This window comes from Hippopotamus amphibius, chromosome 15 (genome assembly GCF_030028045.1).
Source record: "Hippopotamus amphibius kiboko isolate mHipAmp2 chromosome 15, mHipAmp2.hap2, whole genome shotgun sequence".
In the NCBI taxonomy this organism is placed as follows: domain Eukaryota; kingdom Metazoa; phylum Chordata; class Mammalia; order Artiodactyla; family Hippopotamidae; genus Hippopotamus; species Hippopotamus amphibius.
In genome coordinates this window covers 9386112-9405115 of record NC_080200.1, presented here as the reverse complement: position 1 = coordinate 9405115, position 19004 = coordinate 9386112, and the positions used below count along the sequence as shown (strand labels likewise).

Sequence of the window (19004 nt, the reverse complement as noted above, 5' to 3'; positions counted from 1 at the left end):
GAAATAAACAACTTTGAAGTCAGAGGTGAGGATGAGAGGTCAAACTCCCCTGAGAAGAGGAGGGGTCTAGGCCCTCCCTAACACATTCACTTTTTTTCCTCTTCCTTTTCTATTAATTTGGCAAATCCTCAGAGACTGAGAGACCGTGGACCAATTTGGCTAATGATCTGCTACGTGATTGAGGTCTCAAGGCTGAACCACTGTAAATGATCTGCCTGTGCCTCCTAGCCCTTCACTCAGCCAGCTCCAGCCCAATGGGTTTCATACCTGTGTGTCTCAGAGTTGTTGCCTGCACCAGGAGGTCCATACCTGAGTCTGCCTTTCTGCAAGTCCTGAGCACAAAGCCTCAACCCTTATGCAACAGCAGGTATGGGAGACACAGGGAATCTGCATCCCTCAGTCCTGCCCCAGCAAAGACACACCAGAGCCCAGTGAGTACCAAGTGCAGTGGGAGACACTGAATGCAGGAGGAAATGGAGAGCCTTGTTTTCTTATCATCAAGGCAGTGGGACAGTTGGAAAAAGCAGTCAGAGGACACCAAAATGCAAAGATCATCTCAGAGGCTTATGAAGTTTATGTTGTTGTTAGTGATGGGGATCCTAGAACTGAGACACATTTCTACTTTCTTCTGACACTGGTTCTTTCTTCTGGGGGCATCTTTTCTATCTGAGCAGAAAACGGGTCCTGTTAAAGTGTCCCACAAATGCTTTACATGATCATGAAGGTGATGGGGATGAAAATGATGTTGGTAACCACAGTGTAATAAAGCCTTATGTCAGGGGCTAAGTATTTTATGTAGCTTGCTTCCTGAATTACTACACCCAAAAGAATGCAACATTCATTATCATTATTTTACAATGAAGGATAAGAACATACTGCTTTAATGTAATTTTTATCAGGCCCTAGGGAAAAAGGGAGTAAAGTCAGATTTGAATGCAGACATTGAATCTCCATTCATAGGGCACTTAGACAGTGTTCTCTCTTGCCAAACCAACATGCATTTGGCAGGTAAATTTAGGAAAAATGCAATCCCTATGTAAGAAAGGATTTACTTCAAAAGCTCTTAATAATCTCTAGGTCCATACATATTGCTGTGAGTGGCATTATTTCACTCATTTTTTAAATTTCTGAGTAACATTCCATTGTATATATGTACCACATCTTATTTATCCACTCCTCTGTCCATGGACATTTAGGTCGCTAGAGCTAGAGACTGTCATATTGAGTGAACTAACTCAGACAGAGAAAGGCAAATATCATATGAGAGCACTTACATGTGGAATCTAAAAAAAATGTTACAAATGAGCTTATTTACAAAACAGAAACAGAGTCACAGGTATAGAAAACAAATTTATGCTAACCAGGGGGAAAATGGAAAGGAAGGATAAATTGAGAGATTGGGATTGGCATGTACACACTACGATATATAAAATAGTTAACTAATAAGGACCTAAAGTAAAGCACAGGAAACTATACCCAATACTCTGTAATGGCCTACATGGGAGAAGAATCTAAAAAAGAGTGAATGGAGAGATATACCATCTTATTGGATTGGAAGAATCAACATTGTGAAGATGTCTATACTACCCAAAGCAATCCATAGATTCAATGCCATCCCTATCAAATTATCAATGGCATTTTTCACAGAACTAAAAAAAAAATTATACAATTTATATGGAGACACAAAAGACCCTGAATAGGCAAAGCAATCTTGAGGAAAGAAAAACAGAGCTGGAGGAATCAAACACCCTTACCTCAGACTACAGTACAAAGCTACAGTAATCAAGACAATACAGTAATAGCACAAAATAGAAATATGGATCAATGAAATGAGATAGAAAGCCCAGAGATAAATTATGGTCAACTAAACTATGACAAAGAATGCGAGGATATACAATGGAGAAAAGACAGCCTCTTCAAAAGTCGTGCTGGGAAAACTGGACAGCTAATTGTAAAAGGAAGAATTTAGAACACTCCCAAACACCATATACAAAAATAAACTCAAAATGGATTAAAGACCTAAACTTAAGGCCAGACACTATAAAACACTCAGAAGAAAACATAGGAAGAACACTCTTTGACATAAATGACAATATCTTTTTTGACCCACCTCCTAGAGTAACCAAAATAAAAACAAAAATGACAGGTGGGAGCTAATGAAACTTCAAAGGTTTTGCACAGCAAAGGAAACTATAAACAAGATGCAAAGAAAATAATCATAATGGAAGAAAATGTTTGCAAGTGAATCAACAGACAACAGATTAATCTCCAAAATATATAAACAGTACATACAGCCCAATATCAAAAAAGCGAATAACCCAATCAAAAAATGAGCAGAAGACCTTAATAGACATTTCTCCAAAGAAGACATAGAGATGGCCAAAGAGGCATACAAAAAGCTGCTCAACATCACTAATTATTAGAGAAATGCAAATCAAAACTACAATGAGTTATCATCTCACACTGGTTAGAATGTGCAGCATCAGAAAATTTACAAGCAATAAATGCTGGAGAGGATGTGGGAAAAAGGGAACCCTCTTGCCCTGTTGGTGGGAATGTAAATTGATACAGCCACTGTGGAAAACAGTATGGAGGGTCCTTAAAAGACTGAAAGTGGAATTACCATATGACCCAGCAATCCCACTACTGGGCATACACCCAGAGAAAACTGGGGCATGGGGGTGAGGGGGCCAAGGGAGGAGAAGCTGGGACAAAGTGAAAGAGTAGCACTGACATTTATACACTACCAAATGTAAAATAGATAGCTAGTGGGAAGCAACTGCATAACACAGGGAGATCAACTGGATGCTTGGTGATGATCTAGAGGGGTATGATAGGGAGGGTGGGAGGGAGGCTCAAGAGGGAGGGAATATGACGTTACATGTATAAATGCAGCTGATTAACTTTTTATACAGCAGAAACTGGCACAACAGTGTAAAGCTTTTATACTGCAATGAAGATCTAAAGAAAAAAAAAAAAAAAAGACACATGCACCCCAGTGTTCATTGCAGCACTATTTACGATAGCCAGGTCATGGAAGCAAACTAAATGTCCATCAACAGATGAATGGATAAAGAACATGTGGTACATATATATAATGGAATATTATTCAGCCATGAAAAGGAACAAAATTGGGACATTTGTAGATACATGGATGGACATAGAGACTCTCGTACAAAGTGAGGTAAGTCAAAAAGTGAAAAACAAATATAGTATATTAACACATATGTGTGGAATCTAGAAAATGGTACAGATCAACTGGTTTGCAAGGCAGAAACAGGGACACAGATATAGAGAACAAACATATAGATACCAAGGGGGGAACCGGGTGATGGGGGTGTTGTGATGGGATGAATTGGGAGATTGGGATGGCCAATCATTACTAACAAGAAAAAACATCAAATTGTACACTTTAAATATATTGTATGTCAATATCTTAATAAAAGTCCTTTAAAAAAAAAAGAATGGATATATGTATATGTAAAACTACTTCACTTTCCTGTACATCTGAAATTAACACAACAGTTTAAATCAATTATACAGCAATAAATATTTTTAAAATAAAAAAATTTTAATTAAAAAAAAGAAAAGCTCTTAAGCTGGCATGAGAAGACCAACTTAAGGTTTCAGAATGGCTTTGGTCTTAAATTTCTCAACTGTTCATAAGAGGGTTGGATTTTTTGAGAAATCAACCCTTCATAAATGTTTAGGATTAGAGACATCTTTAAGATGTTTTATCAAACCACCAGAAAGAAAAATAGCAAAAAGCAAATTCTTTTCCCTTTCGTCCCAGGAAGAGACACCCTACTCCCTGTGCTCTTCGCTTTGGGGGTTGTTGGTAGAACTCAGTGGAGCATGGGTGGAACTTGGTACATCAACTACAGGAAGGAAGGCTGAGTTGAAGGTGAGGAACCAAGAAAGACTCAGTTCATGATAATTCAAGGCAGGTCTCTCTCTTGCCTTTAACTTTTTTCAAGAATTTTGTTGACATATAATTGACATAAAATAAATGCATATATTTAAAGGGTACAATTTGATTTTTTTTCTTATTAGTAATGTATATATGGCAATCTCAATCTCCCAATTCATCCCAACCAAACCCCCTCAGCTATCACTCCTTCGTGTCCATATGTTTGTTCTCTATAACTGTGTCTCTATTTCTGCCCCACAAACCACCTGATTTGTACTATTTTTCTATATTCCACATATATGTATTAATATATGACATTTGCTTTTTTGTTTCTGACTTACTTCACTCTGTATGACACTCTCTTGGTTCATCTATGTCCCCACAAATTACCCGATTTTGTTGCTTTTTATAGCTGAATAATATTCCATTATATATATATATATATATACCACATCTTCTTTATCCATTCACTTGATGGACATTTAGGTTGCTTCCATGACCAGGCTATTGTAAACAGAACTTCAGTGAACAATGTGGTACATAACTCTTTTGAATTATGGTTTTCTCTGGGTATGTGCCCAGTAGTGGGATTTCTGGGTCATAAGGTAATTCCATTTTTAGTTTTTCGAGGACCTCAATAATGTCCTCCATAGTGGCTGTATCAATTTACATTCCCACCAACAGGGCAAGAGGGTTCCCTTTTCTCCACACCCTCTCCAGCATTTATTATTTGTAGATTTTCTGATGATGCCCGTTCTAACCAGTGTGGGGTGATACCTTATTGTAGTTTTGATTTGCATTTCTCTAATAATTAGTGATGTTGAGCAGCTTTTTTTTTTTTAATTTATTTATTTATTATTTCTTTGGGGGGTACACCAAGTTCAATCATCTGTTTTTATACACATATCCCCATATTCCCTCCCTTCCTTGACTCTCCCCTTGTGTGCCTCTTTGGCCATCTCTATGTCTTCTTTGGAGAAATGGCTATTTGGGTCTTTGCCAATTTTTTGATTGTTTTTGTTTGTTTGTTTTTGATTTTTTATTGGAGTATAATAGCTTTACACTGTTGTACCAGTTTCTGCTACACAACAAAGCAAATCAGCTATATTTATAAATATATCCCCATATCCCCTCCCTCTTGAACCTCCATCCCAAGCATCCCTCCCACCCTCCCCTCTAGGTCATCAGCAATCATCAAGTTGATCTCCTTGTGTTAGGCATTTGCTTCCCACTAGCTATCTATTTTACACTTATTAGTATATAAATGTCAATACTACTCTTTCACTTTGTTCCAGCTTCTCTCTCCCCACCTACCAATGTCCTCAAGTCTGTTCTCTACATCTGCATCTTTATTCTTCCTCTCTCACTGAGTTCATCAATACCATTTACTTTAGATTCCATATACATATATGTGTTAGCATATGGTATTTTTTCTTCTCTTTCTGACTTACTTCACCCTGTATAACAAACTCTAGGTCCATCCATCTCACTACAAATAACTCAATTTCATTCCTTTTTATTGCTGAATAATATTCCATTGTATATATGTGCAAATCTTCTTTATCCATTCATCTGTTGATGGACATTTAGGTTGCTTCCATGTCCTGGCTATTGTAAATAATGCTGCAGTGAACATTGTGGTACATGTATCTTTTTGAGTGATGGTTTTCTCTGGATATATGCCCAGTAGTGGGATTGCTATGTCATATGGTAGTACTATTTTTAGTTTTTTCAGGAACCTAAGAAGCTCAATATCAAAAAAAAAAAATAACAACCCAATCCAAAAATGTGTGGAAGACCTAAACAGGCATTTCTCCAAAGAAGACATACAGATGTCCAATAAACACATGAAAAGATGTTCAACATCATTAATCATTAGAGAAATGCAAATCAAAACTACAATGTGGCATCACCTCACACCAGTCAGATTGGCCATCAACCAAAAATCTAGGAACTATAAATGCTGGAGAGGCTATGGAGAAAAGGGAACCTTCCTGCACTGTTGGTGGGAATGTAAGCTGGTACAGTCACTATGGAAAACAGTATGTATTTTTTTAAGCTCTTTATTGGAATATACTTGCTTTACACTGTTGTGCCAGTTTTTTTCTGCACACCAAAGTGAATCAGCTGTATTTATACATATATCCCCATATGCCCTCCCTCCCACGACTCCCTCCCACCATACCTATCCCAGCCCTCTAAGTCATCACCCATCATCGAGTTGATCTCCCAATGTTATGTGGCAAGTTCCCACTAGCTATCTATTTTACATTTGGTAGCATATATCTGTCAATGCTATTCTCTCATTTCATCCCAGCTTCCCCTTCATCCCCCCGCCCACCCCCTGTCCTCAAGTATGTTCTCTACATCTCCATCTTTATTCTTACCCTATCACTGGTTTCATCAGAACCACTTTTTTTAGATTCCATATATATGAGTTAGCATACAGTATTTGATTTTCTCTTTCTGGCTTACTTTGCTTTGTATGTCAGTGTCTAGGTCCATCTACCTCACTACAAATAACTCAACTTTATTCCTCTATATGGCTCAGTAATATTCCATTGTATATATGTGCCACTTCTTCTTTATCCATTCATCTGTTGATGGGCATTTAGGTTGCTTCTGTGTCCTGGCACTTGATTAATCTCCAAAATATGCAAGCAGCTCATGCAGCTTAATACCAAAAAAGCAAATAACCCAATCCACAAATGGTCCAAAGACCTGAATAGACATTTCTCCAAAGGAGACGTGCAGATGGCTAACAAACACATGAAAAGATGCTCAACATCACTAATCATTAGAGAAATGTAAGTCAAAGCCACAGTGAGATAGCAGGTATCACCTCACACTGGTCAGAATGGCCATCATCAAAAAATCTAGAAACAATAAATGTTGGAGAGGATGTGGAGAAAGGGAACCCTCCTGCACTGCTGGTGGGAACATAAATTGGTACAGCTACTATGGAAAACAGTATGGAAGTTCCTTAAAAAACTAAAAATGGAACTACCATATGACCCAGCAATTCCACTACTGAGTATATACCCTGAGAAAACCGTAATCCAAAAAGAAACATGTACCACGATGTTCATTGCAGCACTATTTTTTTTATATTGATCTCCATGAGCTGTTTATATACTTCGGAGGCTAATCCCTTGTTTATTGCTTTGTTTGCAAACATTTTCTCCCATTCTGAGGGTTGTCTTTTCGTCTTGTTTATGGTTTCCATTGGCATGCAAAAGCTATTAAGTTTAATTAGTCCCATTTTTTAATTTTTGTTTTAATTTCATTACTCTAGTAGGTGGATCGAAAAGATCTTGCTGATACTTATGTCAAAGAGTGTTCTGCCTATGTTTTCCTCTAAGAGTTTTATAGTGTCCAGCCTTATATTTCAGTCTTTAATGTGTATGGTGTTAGAGAGTGTTGTGATATCATTCTTTTACATGGAGCAGTCCAGATTTTCCAGCACCACTTGTTGAAGGGGCTGTGTTTTCTCCATTGTATATCCTTCCCTCCTTTTCCATACATTTGGTGACCATTAGTGCATGGGTTTATCTCTGGGATTTCTATCCTGATATATTGATCTATATTTCTGTTTTTGTGCCAGTACTATACTGTCTTGATTACTTTAGCTTTATAGTATAGTCTGAAGTCAGGGAGTCTCATTCCTCTCACTCTTGGTGTGTTGTTTTGTTTTTTGTTTGTTTGTTTTTTTCATCTATATTACTTTGGCTATTTAGGGTCTTTTGTGTCTCCATACAATTTTTAGGATTTTTTGTTCTAGTTCTTTAAAAAATGCTGTTGCTAATTTGATAGAGATTGCATTGAACCTGTAGATTGCTTTGGGGAGTATAGTCATTTTCACAATGTTGATTCTTCCACTCGAAGAACATGGTTTATCTCCCCATCAATTTGTGTCATCTTCAATTTCTTTCATGAGTGTCTTATAGTTTGATGAGTAGAGGTCTTTTACCTCCTTAGGTAGGTTTATTCCTAGGTATTTTATTCTTTTTGTTGCAATGGTGAATGGAATTGTTTCCTCAATTTGTCTTTCTGAACTTTCATGGTTAGTGTATAAGAATGCAAGAGATTTTTGTGTGTTAATTTTGTGTCTTGAAACTTTACCAAATTCATTGACTAGCTCTAGTACTTTTTTGGTGGCATATTTAGGATTTTCTATATATATTATCATGTCATCTGCAAAGAGCAACAGTTTTACCTCTGGTTTTCCAATTTGGATTCCTTTTATATCATTTTCTTCTCTGATTACTGTGACAAGGACTTCCAAAACTGTGTTGAATACCAATGGTGAGAGCGGGAACCCTTGTGTTGTTCCTGTTCTTAAAGGAAATGCTTTCAGTTTTTCACCATTGAGAATGATGTTTGCTCTGGATTTGTCATATATGGCCTTTATCATGTGAGGTAAGTTCCCTCTATGCCCATTTTCTGGAGAGTTTTCTTTTTATTTTTATTTATTTATTTATTATTTTGGGGGGGGTACACCAAGTTCAATCATCTGTTTTTATACACATATCCCTGTATTCCCTCCCTCCCTCGACTCCCCCACACCCTCCCCATCCCAGTCCTTCAAGGCATCATCCATCCTCAAGTTGAACTCCCTTTGTTATAGAGCAACTTCCCACTGGCTATCTATTTTACACTTGGTAGTATATATATGTCTGTGCTACTCTCTCACTTCGATTCAGCTTCCCCTTCACCACCCGCCCCCCCAAACCTCGAGCTCTCCAGTCCATTCTCTGCATCTGCGTCCTTAATCTTGTCTTGTCACTGAGTTCATCAGTATCATTTTCAGATTCCATATATATGAGTTAGCATGCAATATTTGTCTTCCTCTTTCTGACTTACTTCACTCTGTATGACACACTCTAGGTCTATCCACCTCATTACATATAGCTCCATCTCATCCCTTTTTATAGCTGAGTAATATTCCACTGTATATATGTGCCACATCTTCTTTATCCATTCATTGGTTGATGTGCATTTAGGTTGCTTCCATGTCCTGGCTATTGCAAACAGTGCTGCAATAAACATTATGGTACAAGTTTCTTTTGGAATTATGGTTCTCTCTGGGTTAAGGCCCAGAAGCGGGATTACTGGATCATATGGTAGTTATATTTTTAGTTCTTTAAGGAACCTCCAAATTGTTTTCCATAGTAGCTGTACCAACTTACATTCCCACCAACAGTGCAGGAGAGTTCCCTTTTCTCCACACCCTCTCCAACATTTGTGGTTTCCAGATTTTGTGATGATGGCCATTCTGACCTGTGTGAGGCGATACCTCATTGTGGCTTTAACATGCATTTCTCTGATGAGTAGTGATGTTGAGCATCTTTTCATGTGTTTGTTGGCCATCTGTATGTCTTCTTTGGAGAAATGTCTATTTAGGTCTTCTGCCCATTGGTGGATTGGGTTATTTGCTTTTTTGGTATGAAGCTGCATGAGCTGCTTGTATATTTTGGAGGTTAATCCTTTGTCCGTTGTTTCATAGGCAACTGTTTTTTCCCATTCTGAGGGGTGCCTTTTAGTCTTGTTTATGGTTTCTTTCACTGTGCAAAAGCTTTTAAGTTTCATGAGGTCCCATTTGTTTATTCTTGATTTTATTTCCATAACTCTAGGAGGTGGGTACAAAAGGATCTTGCTTTGATGTATGTCATAGAGTTTTCTGCCTATATTTTCCTCTAGGAGTTTTACAGTGTCTGGCCTTACATGTAGGTGTTGAATCCATTTGGAGTTTATTTTTGTGTATAGTGTTAGGGAGTGTTCTAATATCATTCTTTTACATGTAGCTGTCCAATTTTCCCAGCACCACTTATTGAAGAGGTTGTCTTTTTTCCATTGTATATTCGTGCCTCCTTTGTCAAAGATAAAGTGCCCATATGTGTTTGGGCTTACTTCTGAGTTCTCTATTCTATTCCATTGATCTTCCTTTCTGTTTTTGTGCCAGTACCATACTGCCTTGATCACTATGGCCTTGTAGTATAGTGTGAAGGCAGGAAGTCTGATTCCATAAACTCTATTTTTCCTTCTCAAGATTGCTTTGGCTATTCAGGGTCTTTTGCATTTCCATACAAATCGTAAGATTTCTTGCTCTAGTTCTGTGAAAAATGCAATTGGTAATTTGATCGGGATTGCATTGAATCTGTAAATGGCTTTGGGTAGTACAGTCATTTTCACGATGTTGATTCTTCCAATCCAGGAACATGGTATGTCCCTCCATCTGTTTGTCTCCTCTTTGATTTCTCTCACTAGTGTCTTACAATTTTCTGCATACAGATCTTTTGCCTCCTTAGGCAGGTTTATTCCTAGGTATTTTATTCTTTTTGTTGCAATGGTGAATGGGAGAGTTTCCTTAATTTCTCTTTCTGCTCTTTCATTATTAGTATATAGGAATGCAAGAGATTTCTGTGCATTAATTTTGTATCCTGCTACTTTACTAAACTCATCAACTAGTGCTAGCAGTTTTCTGGTAGAGTCTTTAGGGTTTTCTTTTTTCTTTTTCTTTTTTTTTTTTTTTTTTTTTGGTTCGTAGTTTATTTTCCTGTGATGTCTTTAACTATTTTTTTAATTATCTCTTTTTATACACATATCCCTGTAATCCCTTCCTTTCTGGACTCCCCCCGCCTCGAGTCCCCCCAACCCTCCCTGCTCCAGTCCTCTACGGCATCTTCCATCCTCGAGTTGGACTCCCTTTGTTATAAAACAACTTCCCACTCACTATTTTACAGTTGGTAGTATATATATGTCTGTGCTACTCTCTCACTTCGTCACAGTTTCCTCTTCACCCCCCGCCCCCTCCCATACCTCGAGTTCTCAAGTCCATTCTCTGTATCTGCATCCTTGTTCTTGTCACTGAGGTCATCAGTACCATTTTTAGATTCCGTATATGTGAGTTAGAATACAATATTTGTCCTTCTCTTTCTGACTTACTTCACTCTGTATGACAGACTGTAGTTCAATCCACCTAATTACATATAGCTCCATCTCATCCCTTCTTATAGCTGAGTAATATTCCATTGTATATATATGCCACATCTTCTGTATCCATTCATTTTGCTGATGGGCATTTCGGTTGCTTCCATGTCCTGGCTATTGTAAATAGGGCTGCAATAAACATTATGGTACAAGTTTCTTTTGGGATTATGGTTTTCTCTGGATATATGCCCAGTAGTGGGATTACTGGATCATATGGCAGTTATATTTTTAGTTCTTTAAGGAACCTCCAAATTGTTTTCCATAGTGGCTGTACCAACTTACAGTCCCACCAACAGTGCAGGAGAGTTCCCTTTTCTCCACACCCTCTCCAACATTTGTGGTTTCCAGACTTTGTGATGATGGCCATTCTGATTGGTGTGAGGTGATACCTCATTGTGGCTTTAACTTGCATTTCTCTGATGAGTAGTGATGTTGAGCATCTTTTCATGTGTTTGTTGGCCATCTGTATGTCTTCTTTGGAGAAATGTCTATTTAGGTCTTCTGCCCATTGGTGGATTGGGTCATTTGCTTTTTTGGTATTCAGCTTCATGAGCTGCTTGTATATTTTGGAGGTTAATCCTTTGCCCATTGTTTCATAGGCAATTATTTTTTCCCATTCTGAGGGATGCCTTTTAGTCTTGTTTATGGTTTCTTTCACTGTGCAAAAGCTTTTAAGTTTCATGAGGTCCCATTCGTTTATTCTTGATTTCATTTCCATGATTCTAGGAGGTGGGTCCAAAAGGATCTTGCTTTGATGTATGTCATAGAGTGTTCTGCCTATGTTTTCCTCTAGGGTTTTATAGTGTCTGGCTTTACATGTAGGTCTTTAATCCATTGGGAGTTTATTTTTGTATATGGTGTTAGGAAGTGTTCTAATTTCATTCTTTTACATGTGGCTGTCCAATTTTCCCAGCACCACTTCTTGAAGAGGCTGTCTCTTTTCCATTGTATACTCGTGCCTCCTTTGTCATAGATAAGGTGCCCATATGTGTTTGGGCGTACCTCTGAGTTCTCTATTCTATTCTATTGATTTTTCTAGCTATTTTGGTGCCAGTAGCATACTCTCTTGATCACTGTAGCCTTGTAGTATAGTGTGAAGTAAAGAAGCCTGATTCCACCAACTCCATTTTTCCTTCTCAAGATTGCTTTGGCTATTCGGGGTCTTTTGCGTTTCCATACAAATCATAAGATTTCTTGCTCTAGTTCTGTGAAAAATGCCATTGGTAATTTGATCGGGATTGCATTGAATCTGTAAAGGGCTTTGGGTAGTACAGTCATTTTCTCGATGTTGATTCTTCCAATCCAGGAACATGGTATGTCCCTCCATCTGTTTCTGTCGTCTTTGATTTCTTTCATCAATGTCTTAAAGTTTTCTGCATACAGATCTTTTGCCTCCTTAGGCAGGTTTATTCCTAGGTATTTTACTCTTTTGGTTGCAATGGTGAATGGGAGAGTTTCCTTAATTTCTCTTTCTGCTCTTCCGTTGTTAGTGTATAGGAATGCAAGAGATTTCTGTGCATTAATTTTGTATCCTGCTACTTTACTAAACTCATCAATGAGTGCTAGCAGTTTTCTGGTAGAGTCTTTAGGGTTTTCTATATATAATATCATGTCATCTGCAAAGAGTGACAATTTTACTTCTTCTTTTCCGATTTGGATTCCTTTAATTTCTTTTTCTTCTCTGATTGCTGTGGCTAACACTTCCAAAACTATGTTGAATAATAGTGGTGAGAGTGGACACCCTTGTCTTGTTCCTGTTCTTAGAGGGAATTCTTCCAGTTTTTCCCCATTGAGAACGATGTTGGCTTTTGGTTTTTCATATATGGCTTTTATTATGTTGAGGTAATTTCCTTCTATGCCCATTTTCTGGAGAGCTTTTATCATAAATGGATGTTGCACTTTGTCAAAAGCTTTTTCTGCATCTATTGAGATGATCATATGGTTTTTATCCTTCAATTTGTTGAGATGATGTATCACGTTGATTGATTTGCGTATATTGAAGAATCCTTGCATCCCAGGGATAAACCCCACTTGATCATGGTGTATGATTTTTTTAATGTGCTGTTGCAGTCTGTTAGCTAGTATTTTGTTGAGGATTTTTGCATCTATATTCATCAGTGATATTGGTCTGTAGTTTTCTTTATTTGTGACATCTTTGCCTGGTTTTGGTATCAGGGTGATGGTAACCTCGTAGAATGAGTTTGGGAGTGCTCTGCCTTCTGCAATATTTTGGAAGAGTTTGAGAAGGATAGGTGTTAGCTCTTCTCGAAATGTTTGATAGAATTCTCCCGTGAACCCATCTGGTCCTGGGCTTTTGTGTGTTGGGAGATTTTTAATCACTGCCTCAATTTCCGTACTTGTGATTGGTCTGTTCATGGTTTCTATTTCTTCCTGGTTCAGTCTTGGAAGATTGTATTTTTCTAAGAATGTATCCATTTCTTCCAGGTTATCCAATTGATTGGCGTATAGTTGCTTGTAGTAGTCTCTCATGATGTTTTGTATTTCTGAGGTGTCTGTTGCTATTTCTCCTTTTTCATTTCTAATTCTGTTGATTTGCATCTTCTCCCTTTTTTTCTTGATGAGTCTGGCTAATGGTTTATCAATTTTGTTAATCTTCTCAAAGAACCAGCTTTTAGTTTTATTTATTTTTCTTATGGTTTCTTTCCTTTCTTTTTCATTTATTTCTGCTCTGATCTTTATGATTTCTTTCCTTCTGCTCACTTTGGGGTTTCTTTGTTCTTCTTTCTCTAGTTGTTTGAGGTGTACGGTTAGGTTTTTTATTCGATACTTTTCTTGTTTCTTAAGGTAGGACTGTATTGCTATAAACTTCCCTCTTAGAACTGCTTTTGCTGCGTCCCATAGGTTTTTGATTGTTGTGTTTTCGTTGTCATTTGTTTCTAGATATTTTTTGATTTCCTCTTTGATTTCTTTAGTGATTCCTTGGTTTTTTAGGAGTAAATTGTTTAGCCTCCATGTGTTTGTATTTTTTGCAGTTTTTTTCCTGTAATTGATATCTAGTCTCATGGCATTGTGGTCTAAGAAGATGCTTGACATGATTTCAATTTTCTTGAATTTGCCAAGCTTTGATTTGTGACCCAAGATGTGATCTATCCTGGAAGAAGCCTTTGAGGACTGGGGCCAGGAGGGTGGGGGGGACTCGATGGGGGGAGTCAAAGAAGGGAGGGAATATGGGGATATGTGTATAAAAACAGATGATTGAACCTGGTGTACACCCCCCCAAAAAAAAAAAGAAACAAATGAATGTTTTGGGCATCAATAAACATGTGCTCACAACTAAGAAATATTGCTGAAGTACTGGGGTATATGATCCTCAAGCATGAACACTTATTTGTGAATTGCTTCAATCCAAAGCATAGACATTTATCAGAGTGCCTCTACAATTGTTCTCTTTATTCAACACTCCTATCTTTTGCAAAAGGTGCTCCATCAACACGAAATCACAGAATCTTACACATGTCTCAGAATTCCTTCTCCTGGGCCCCTCAGATGATCCGGACCTGCAGCCCCTCCTCTTTGGGCTCTTCCTGGCCATGTACCTGGTAACCGTGCTTGGGAACCTGCTCATCATCCTGGCTGTCAGCTCTGACTCCCACCTCCACACCCCCATGTACTTCTTCCTTTCCAATCTGTCCTTGGCTGACATCAGTATCAGCACCACCACCATCCCCAAGATGCTAGTGAACCTCCAGACACACAGCAAATCCATCACCTATGCAGGCTGCCTAGCTCAGGTGATCTTTTTTACTCTTTTTATATGTCTGGAGAGTCTACTTCTGACAGTGATGGCCTATGACCGATTGGTGGCCATTTGTCACCCCCTGCACTACCTGGTCATCATGAACCCCCGCCTCTGTGGCTTTTTGGTCCTGGTATCATTTTCCATCAGCCTGTTGGACTCCCAGCTGCACTACTTGATGATTTCACAGCTTACCTTCTATGCAGATGTGGAAATCCCTCATTTCTCTTGTGACCTTCCTCAACTCATCAACCTTGCCTGTTCTGACACCTCCACATATAACCTATCAATCTATTTCATTAGTATCATCTTTGGTGGGATTCCACTGTCAGGGATTCTTTACTCTTATACTCAAATTATTCCCTCCATTCTGAGAGTCCAGGCATCAGTTGGGAAGTACAAAGCTTTCTCCACCTGTGGTTCTCACCTGTTAGTTGTTTGCTTATTTTATGGAACAGGTCTTGGTGTGTACCTCAGCTCAGCTGTCTCATCTTCCCCCAGGAAGGCTGCAGTGGCCTCAGTGATGTACACTGTGGTCACCCCTATGCTGAACCCCTTCATCTACAGTCTGAGGAACAGGGACATCAAGAGTGCCCTGTGGAGGATTATCAGCAAAATAGCCTAATCTCAACACTTGCACCATTTTTTTTTGGGGGGGGGTTCATGGGAGTATAAAATGCAGCAAAATCAAACATGTGCAACAAGTAACTCTGAATCTGCAGTCACATAGCACGTATGTACCTATCTGGCTCTCTGCCTTCTGTTTATGCAATGTTTCCTCCATTCCTCAAATGAATTTGGAGATTATTTGTATGCCTCATGTGAGTCACAGCCCTTCAGGGTTTTACATAAAAAATCACTATACCCTTCTCACTTTCTTTATGCATTACCCAGGACTGTTGGTCACAGGCAGTCTTGTTTCTATCATCTCAAAATAAACATAGCTCCCTGTTCCTTGTTATTTATTGTTTCTGTAGTTTTCCAATGATTTTCTCCCATATTTCTTATGTGGACCTAAACCCTACTTTAATGACCAAGACATCTAATATATTTTTGCTCCTTAATGATTTTTGAGCTAATTGAATGGCTATTTAATTTCGTTTTCAAACGAGATCAGTTTGAATTTGAAATAGAACACTATTGATACTGAGTTTGAATAAACAGTTATCAACTGGGGCTTTCCTAGGAAAACTGGGATGTATGCTTCCCAAGGAGTAGAGTGGAGTACACCTACCAGAGCAAAGTCAATTCCCAATTTTTCTGATAATTCTCCTTCCCATTCCATCTTACTTCTCCCCAATCATATTGCATAGCCAGACACAAAGGGACACAAATGGAATGATTCCACGCCTAAAGTGATCAAATTCATAGACACAGAGAGTAAAATGGTGGTTGCCAGGGGCCCTGGGAAGAGGAGAGGGGAGTTAGTGTTTAATGGTACAGAGTTTCACTTGGGGAAGATGAAGAAGTTCTAGAGCTGGATGGTGGTAATTGTTGGAAAACAAGGTGAATGTACTTAAGGCCACTGAACTGTACACTTCAAAATTGTTAAGAGGGTAATTTTTAGGTTAAGTCATTTTACCACTTAAAGAAATTCTCCTGTCAGGAATGAGGGACATATTTTCCAATATTGGGTGTTACTCAGCCTGCAGCAATTGATTCCTAGAGGGATCACCCTCAGCTACAGAGACTAGCAGGCAGCCCACATCTGATGATGTGGGCCGTAAGCACTTGGCTCCTTTCCCCCATCTCCAGCCAATTCTAAGGGCTCGTTCTAGCTCCAGAGCTCCCTGGTGTTTTTCAGAGGCTGATGATGAACTTCAACTGGGATTGACTTTTTCCTCTGCCTTTGCTTGCTACAAAGAGTTTTCCAAGCCACAAAGTCTGAGGGAACAGTCCTCCCAAGACTGCCCTCGTTTCAGACACCAGATACAAGTTCAGGGGTTCCCAAGGCCAACCTCACTTCAGGCCAGCTGGCGACAAATTCAGGGACTTCCTCACATTCAATAATTTTCTAGAATATTCAAATTAAAGGGACTCTCTCAGGTTCAATAATGCACTAGAATGGCTCACAGAACTCAAGAAAGTTCTATACTTGTGATTATAGTTTTATTATAGCAAAAGGATACAAATTAGAACCAGACAAAAGAAGATACGACATAGGGCAAAATCTGGAAAGTCCCAAAGGTGAAGTTCCTTATTGTGCTCTTTCCATGGAGTCCAGACCCATTACCTCCTCCTGGCTACAATCTGTGACAATACTCAAAATATATATTGCCAACTAGGTAGTTCACCTGAGCTTCAGCGTCTAGAATTTTTATGGAGGCTTCATTATACAAACATGATTAGTTGAATTTTTGCCCACATGGTTGAACTCAATTTCCAGCCTCCCTCTCCAGAGTTTGCGTTGATGTCGCTTTGCCCAAAGGGCTAATCCTTCAATGGTTTGTCTTTTAGGCATGACTAGCCCCCATACTAAGTCATCTCATTAGCATAAATTATCAGGTATGGTCCACGGAGCACACCATGAATAACCAATCATGTCTATCACTAGGGGAATTTCAAGTGTTTAAAAGTTACTTCCCAGGAGCTGGGACAAAGGCCATATCTCTCTTTAAGTGAGGCCAAAGTCCTAACTATGCATATGCCCTTCCATGAGTGTTGATCCTAGGGCACTGCCTTATAAACTTCCTTCATGCTAATCACCATTGCAGTCTTCTTCCCAAGCAACTCGGGACACTCTGTTACTAGTAAAATTAATTTGAGAAGGTCATAAAGATAGTTCCACGGTAGTTTTTTTGTATTTGTTTGTTTGTTTTAAGAATATTCAAATAGGTTTATTTTTTAAGAGTAAAAACACTAGTTACAAACAAAGTTTTCTTCAGTATTGGACAGGATGCTTATTTTGAAAAGTCACCGTACATAATCTAAAAACACAAAGGACTAGAAATAAATTACTGATATGCCCACCATCTTAATTAAATCTCAGAGTGCAATAATGAGAGAAGCAATAAAGATTAAATGATTCATGCATTATATTAAACTTTTAATAAGTTGAAAAGAAGTAAATTTATAAACTGGACAGGAACATATATTGGGGAGATAATACAATGATATTTAAACCTATTGCCAATTTCATAGGACAAATGCAAGGTAGTTCTTTGAATAGTAAGCAATGTTCTATGAATTACAAATCCATTTCTGGGCTTAGTGATGGGAAGATTTAAGGAGAGGAGATGAAGAATAGACATTTTGGTACAGCAAGGAGGTCCCCATAGAAAGTCTTAATGAATCTGGAAATCCAAACTCAATTTTATAGAGTGTGCAGATTTTGAAATAATAATTTAACATACATATCTGCATGAACATTATACTTTAAAAAAAATGCATTTAAAAATGTTAAACTCCAAGGTACAAATAAAATATGACTTAAGAATAATAATTTATTTGGCCTCTGTCATCTTCCTGAAATTTCTCCTCCTCAAATTTCTAGAGCCAATGGTCAAACCCTAAGCACTCCCCACTTCCCATTCCCTGATTTTGTTACAAATTTGACCAGGACCTCCAAGTTCTTCCATTCATTAGATTTTGAGATATTGAATATGGGGATGACCTCAATGTTTAACACTGAGGACATTCCCACGCTTCTGGGATGAGGAGGTTTCTGAAGAACTAAGGAACATTCTGAGGCATGTCCATTAGAATAGAAAGACAGATGATACCAATTTGTAGAAGGTGCTTTATCTTCATGTTTTGCAGACATAGTACTTGACTCTCTTGTTTAGACAGTCAAAATTCACTAGCATGTAGTCATTCAGATTTTCAGGTGAGATATCTACTCCTTTCCAGGTCATTGAAGCCCTAGATTTTGTCATTTTAGATCTTTGTTTCCTTTTTTTCACTGTACCAAAGCAATTAAATGGTCTGAACAGCAATGCATCAGTTATATGATTTGCCTTCCCCGTTCTTCAAAAACAGTCCATATAGACATTTTGCTCTTGCAAGAGTGTCCTAAATGGCTTCTCAATATTCAGGTCCCCCCCCCCCCACTTTATGTGGAATTCAGATTGACTTTTTAGGTAAAACCAAAACTTATGATTTCTTTGCTTAAAATCTCCCAGTCATTTTCTGTTACTCTTGGGATAAAATTGGAACTCCTTGCCAAAGTGTGTAAGATGCTTGATTATTTAATCTCTCCCATCTATTTCCAGCTTCCTCACTGGTATTTGCACAGGCTCCATCAGCATCATCTGGGAATTTATAAATGCACATGTTCAGGCCCCACACCACACCTGCTGAATCTGACCACTGTGGCTGAAACCCAGCTCTTTGTATTTCAACAAGCCC

The 19004-nt window shown here is 38.4% G+C and overlaps 1 protein-coding gene across 1 annotated transcript; it reads left to right on the top strand.

Moving 5' to 3' along the window:
• Positions 1-254: 254 nt before the first annotated feature.
• LOC130836191 (olfactory receptor 18-like) lies at positions 255-15282 on the top strand. Its single transcript, XM_057708267.1, has 2 exons — positions 255-367; positions 14340-15282. The coding sequence occupies exons 1-2, from the start codon at positions 255-257 to the stop codon at positions 15280-15282; spliced, it is 1056 nt and encodes a 351-aa protein (XP_057564250.1).
• Positions 15283-19004: the final 3722 nt, after the last annotated feature.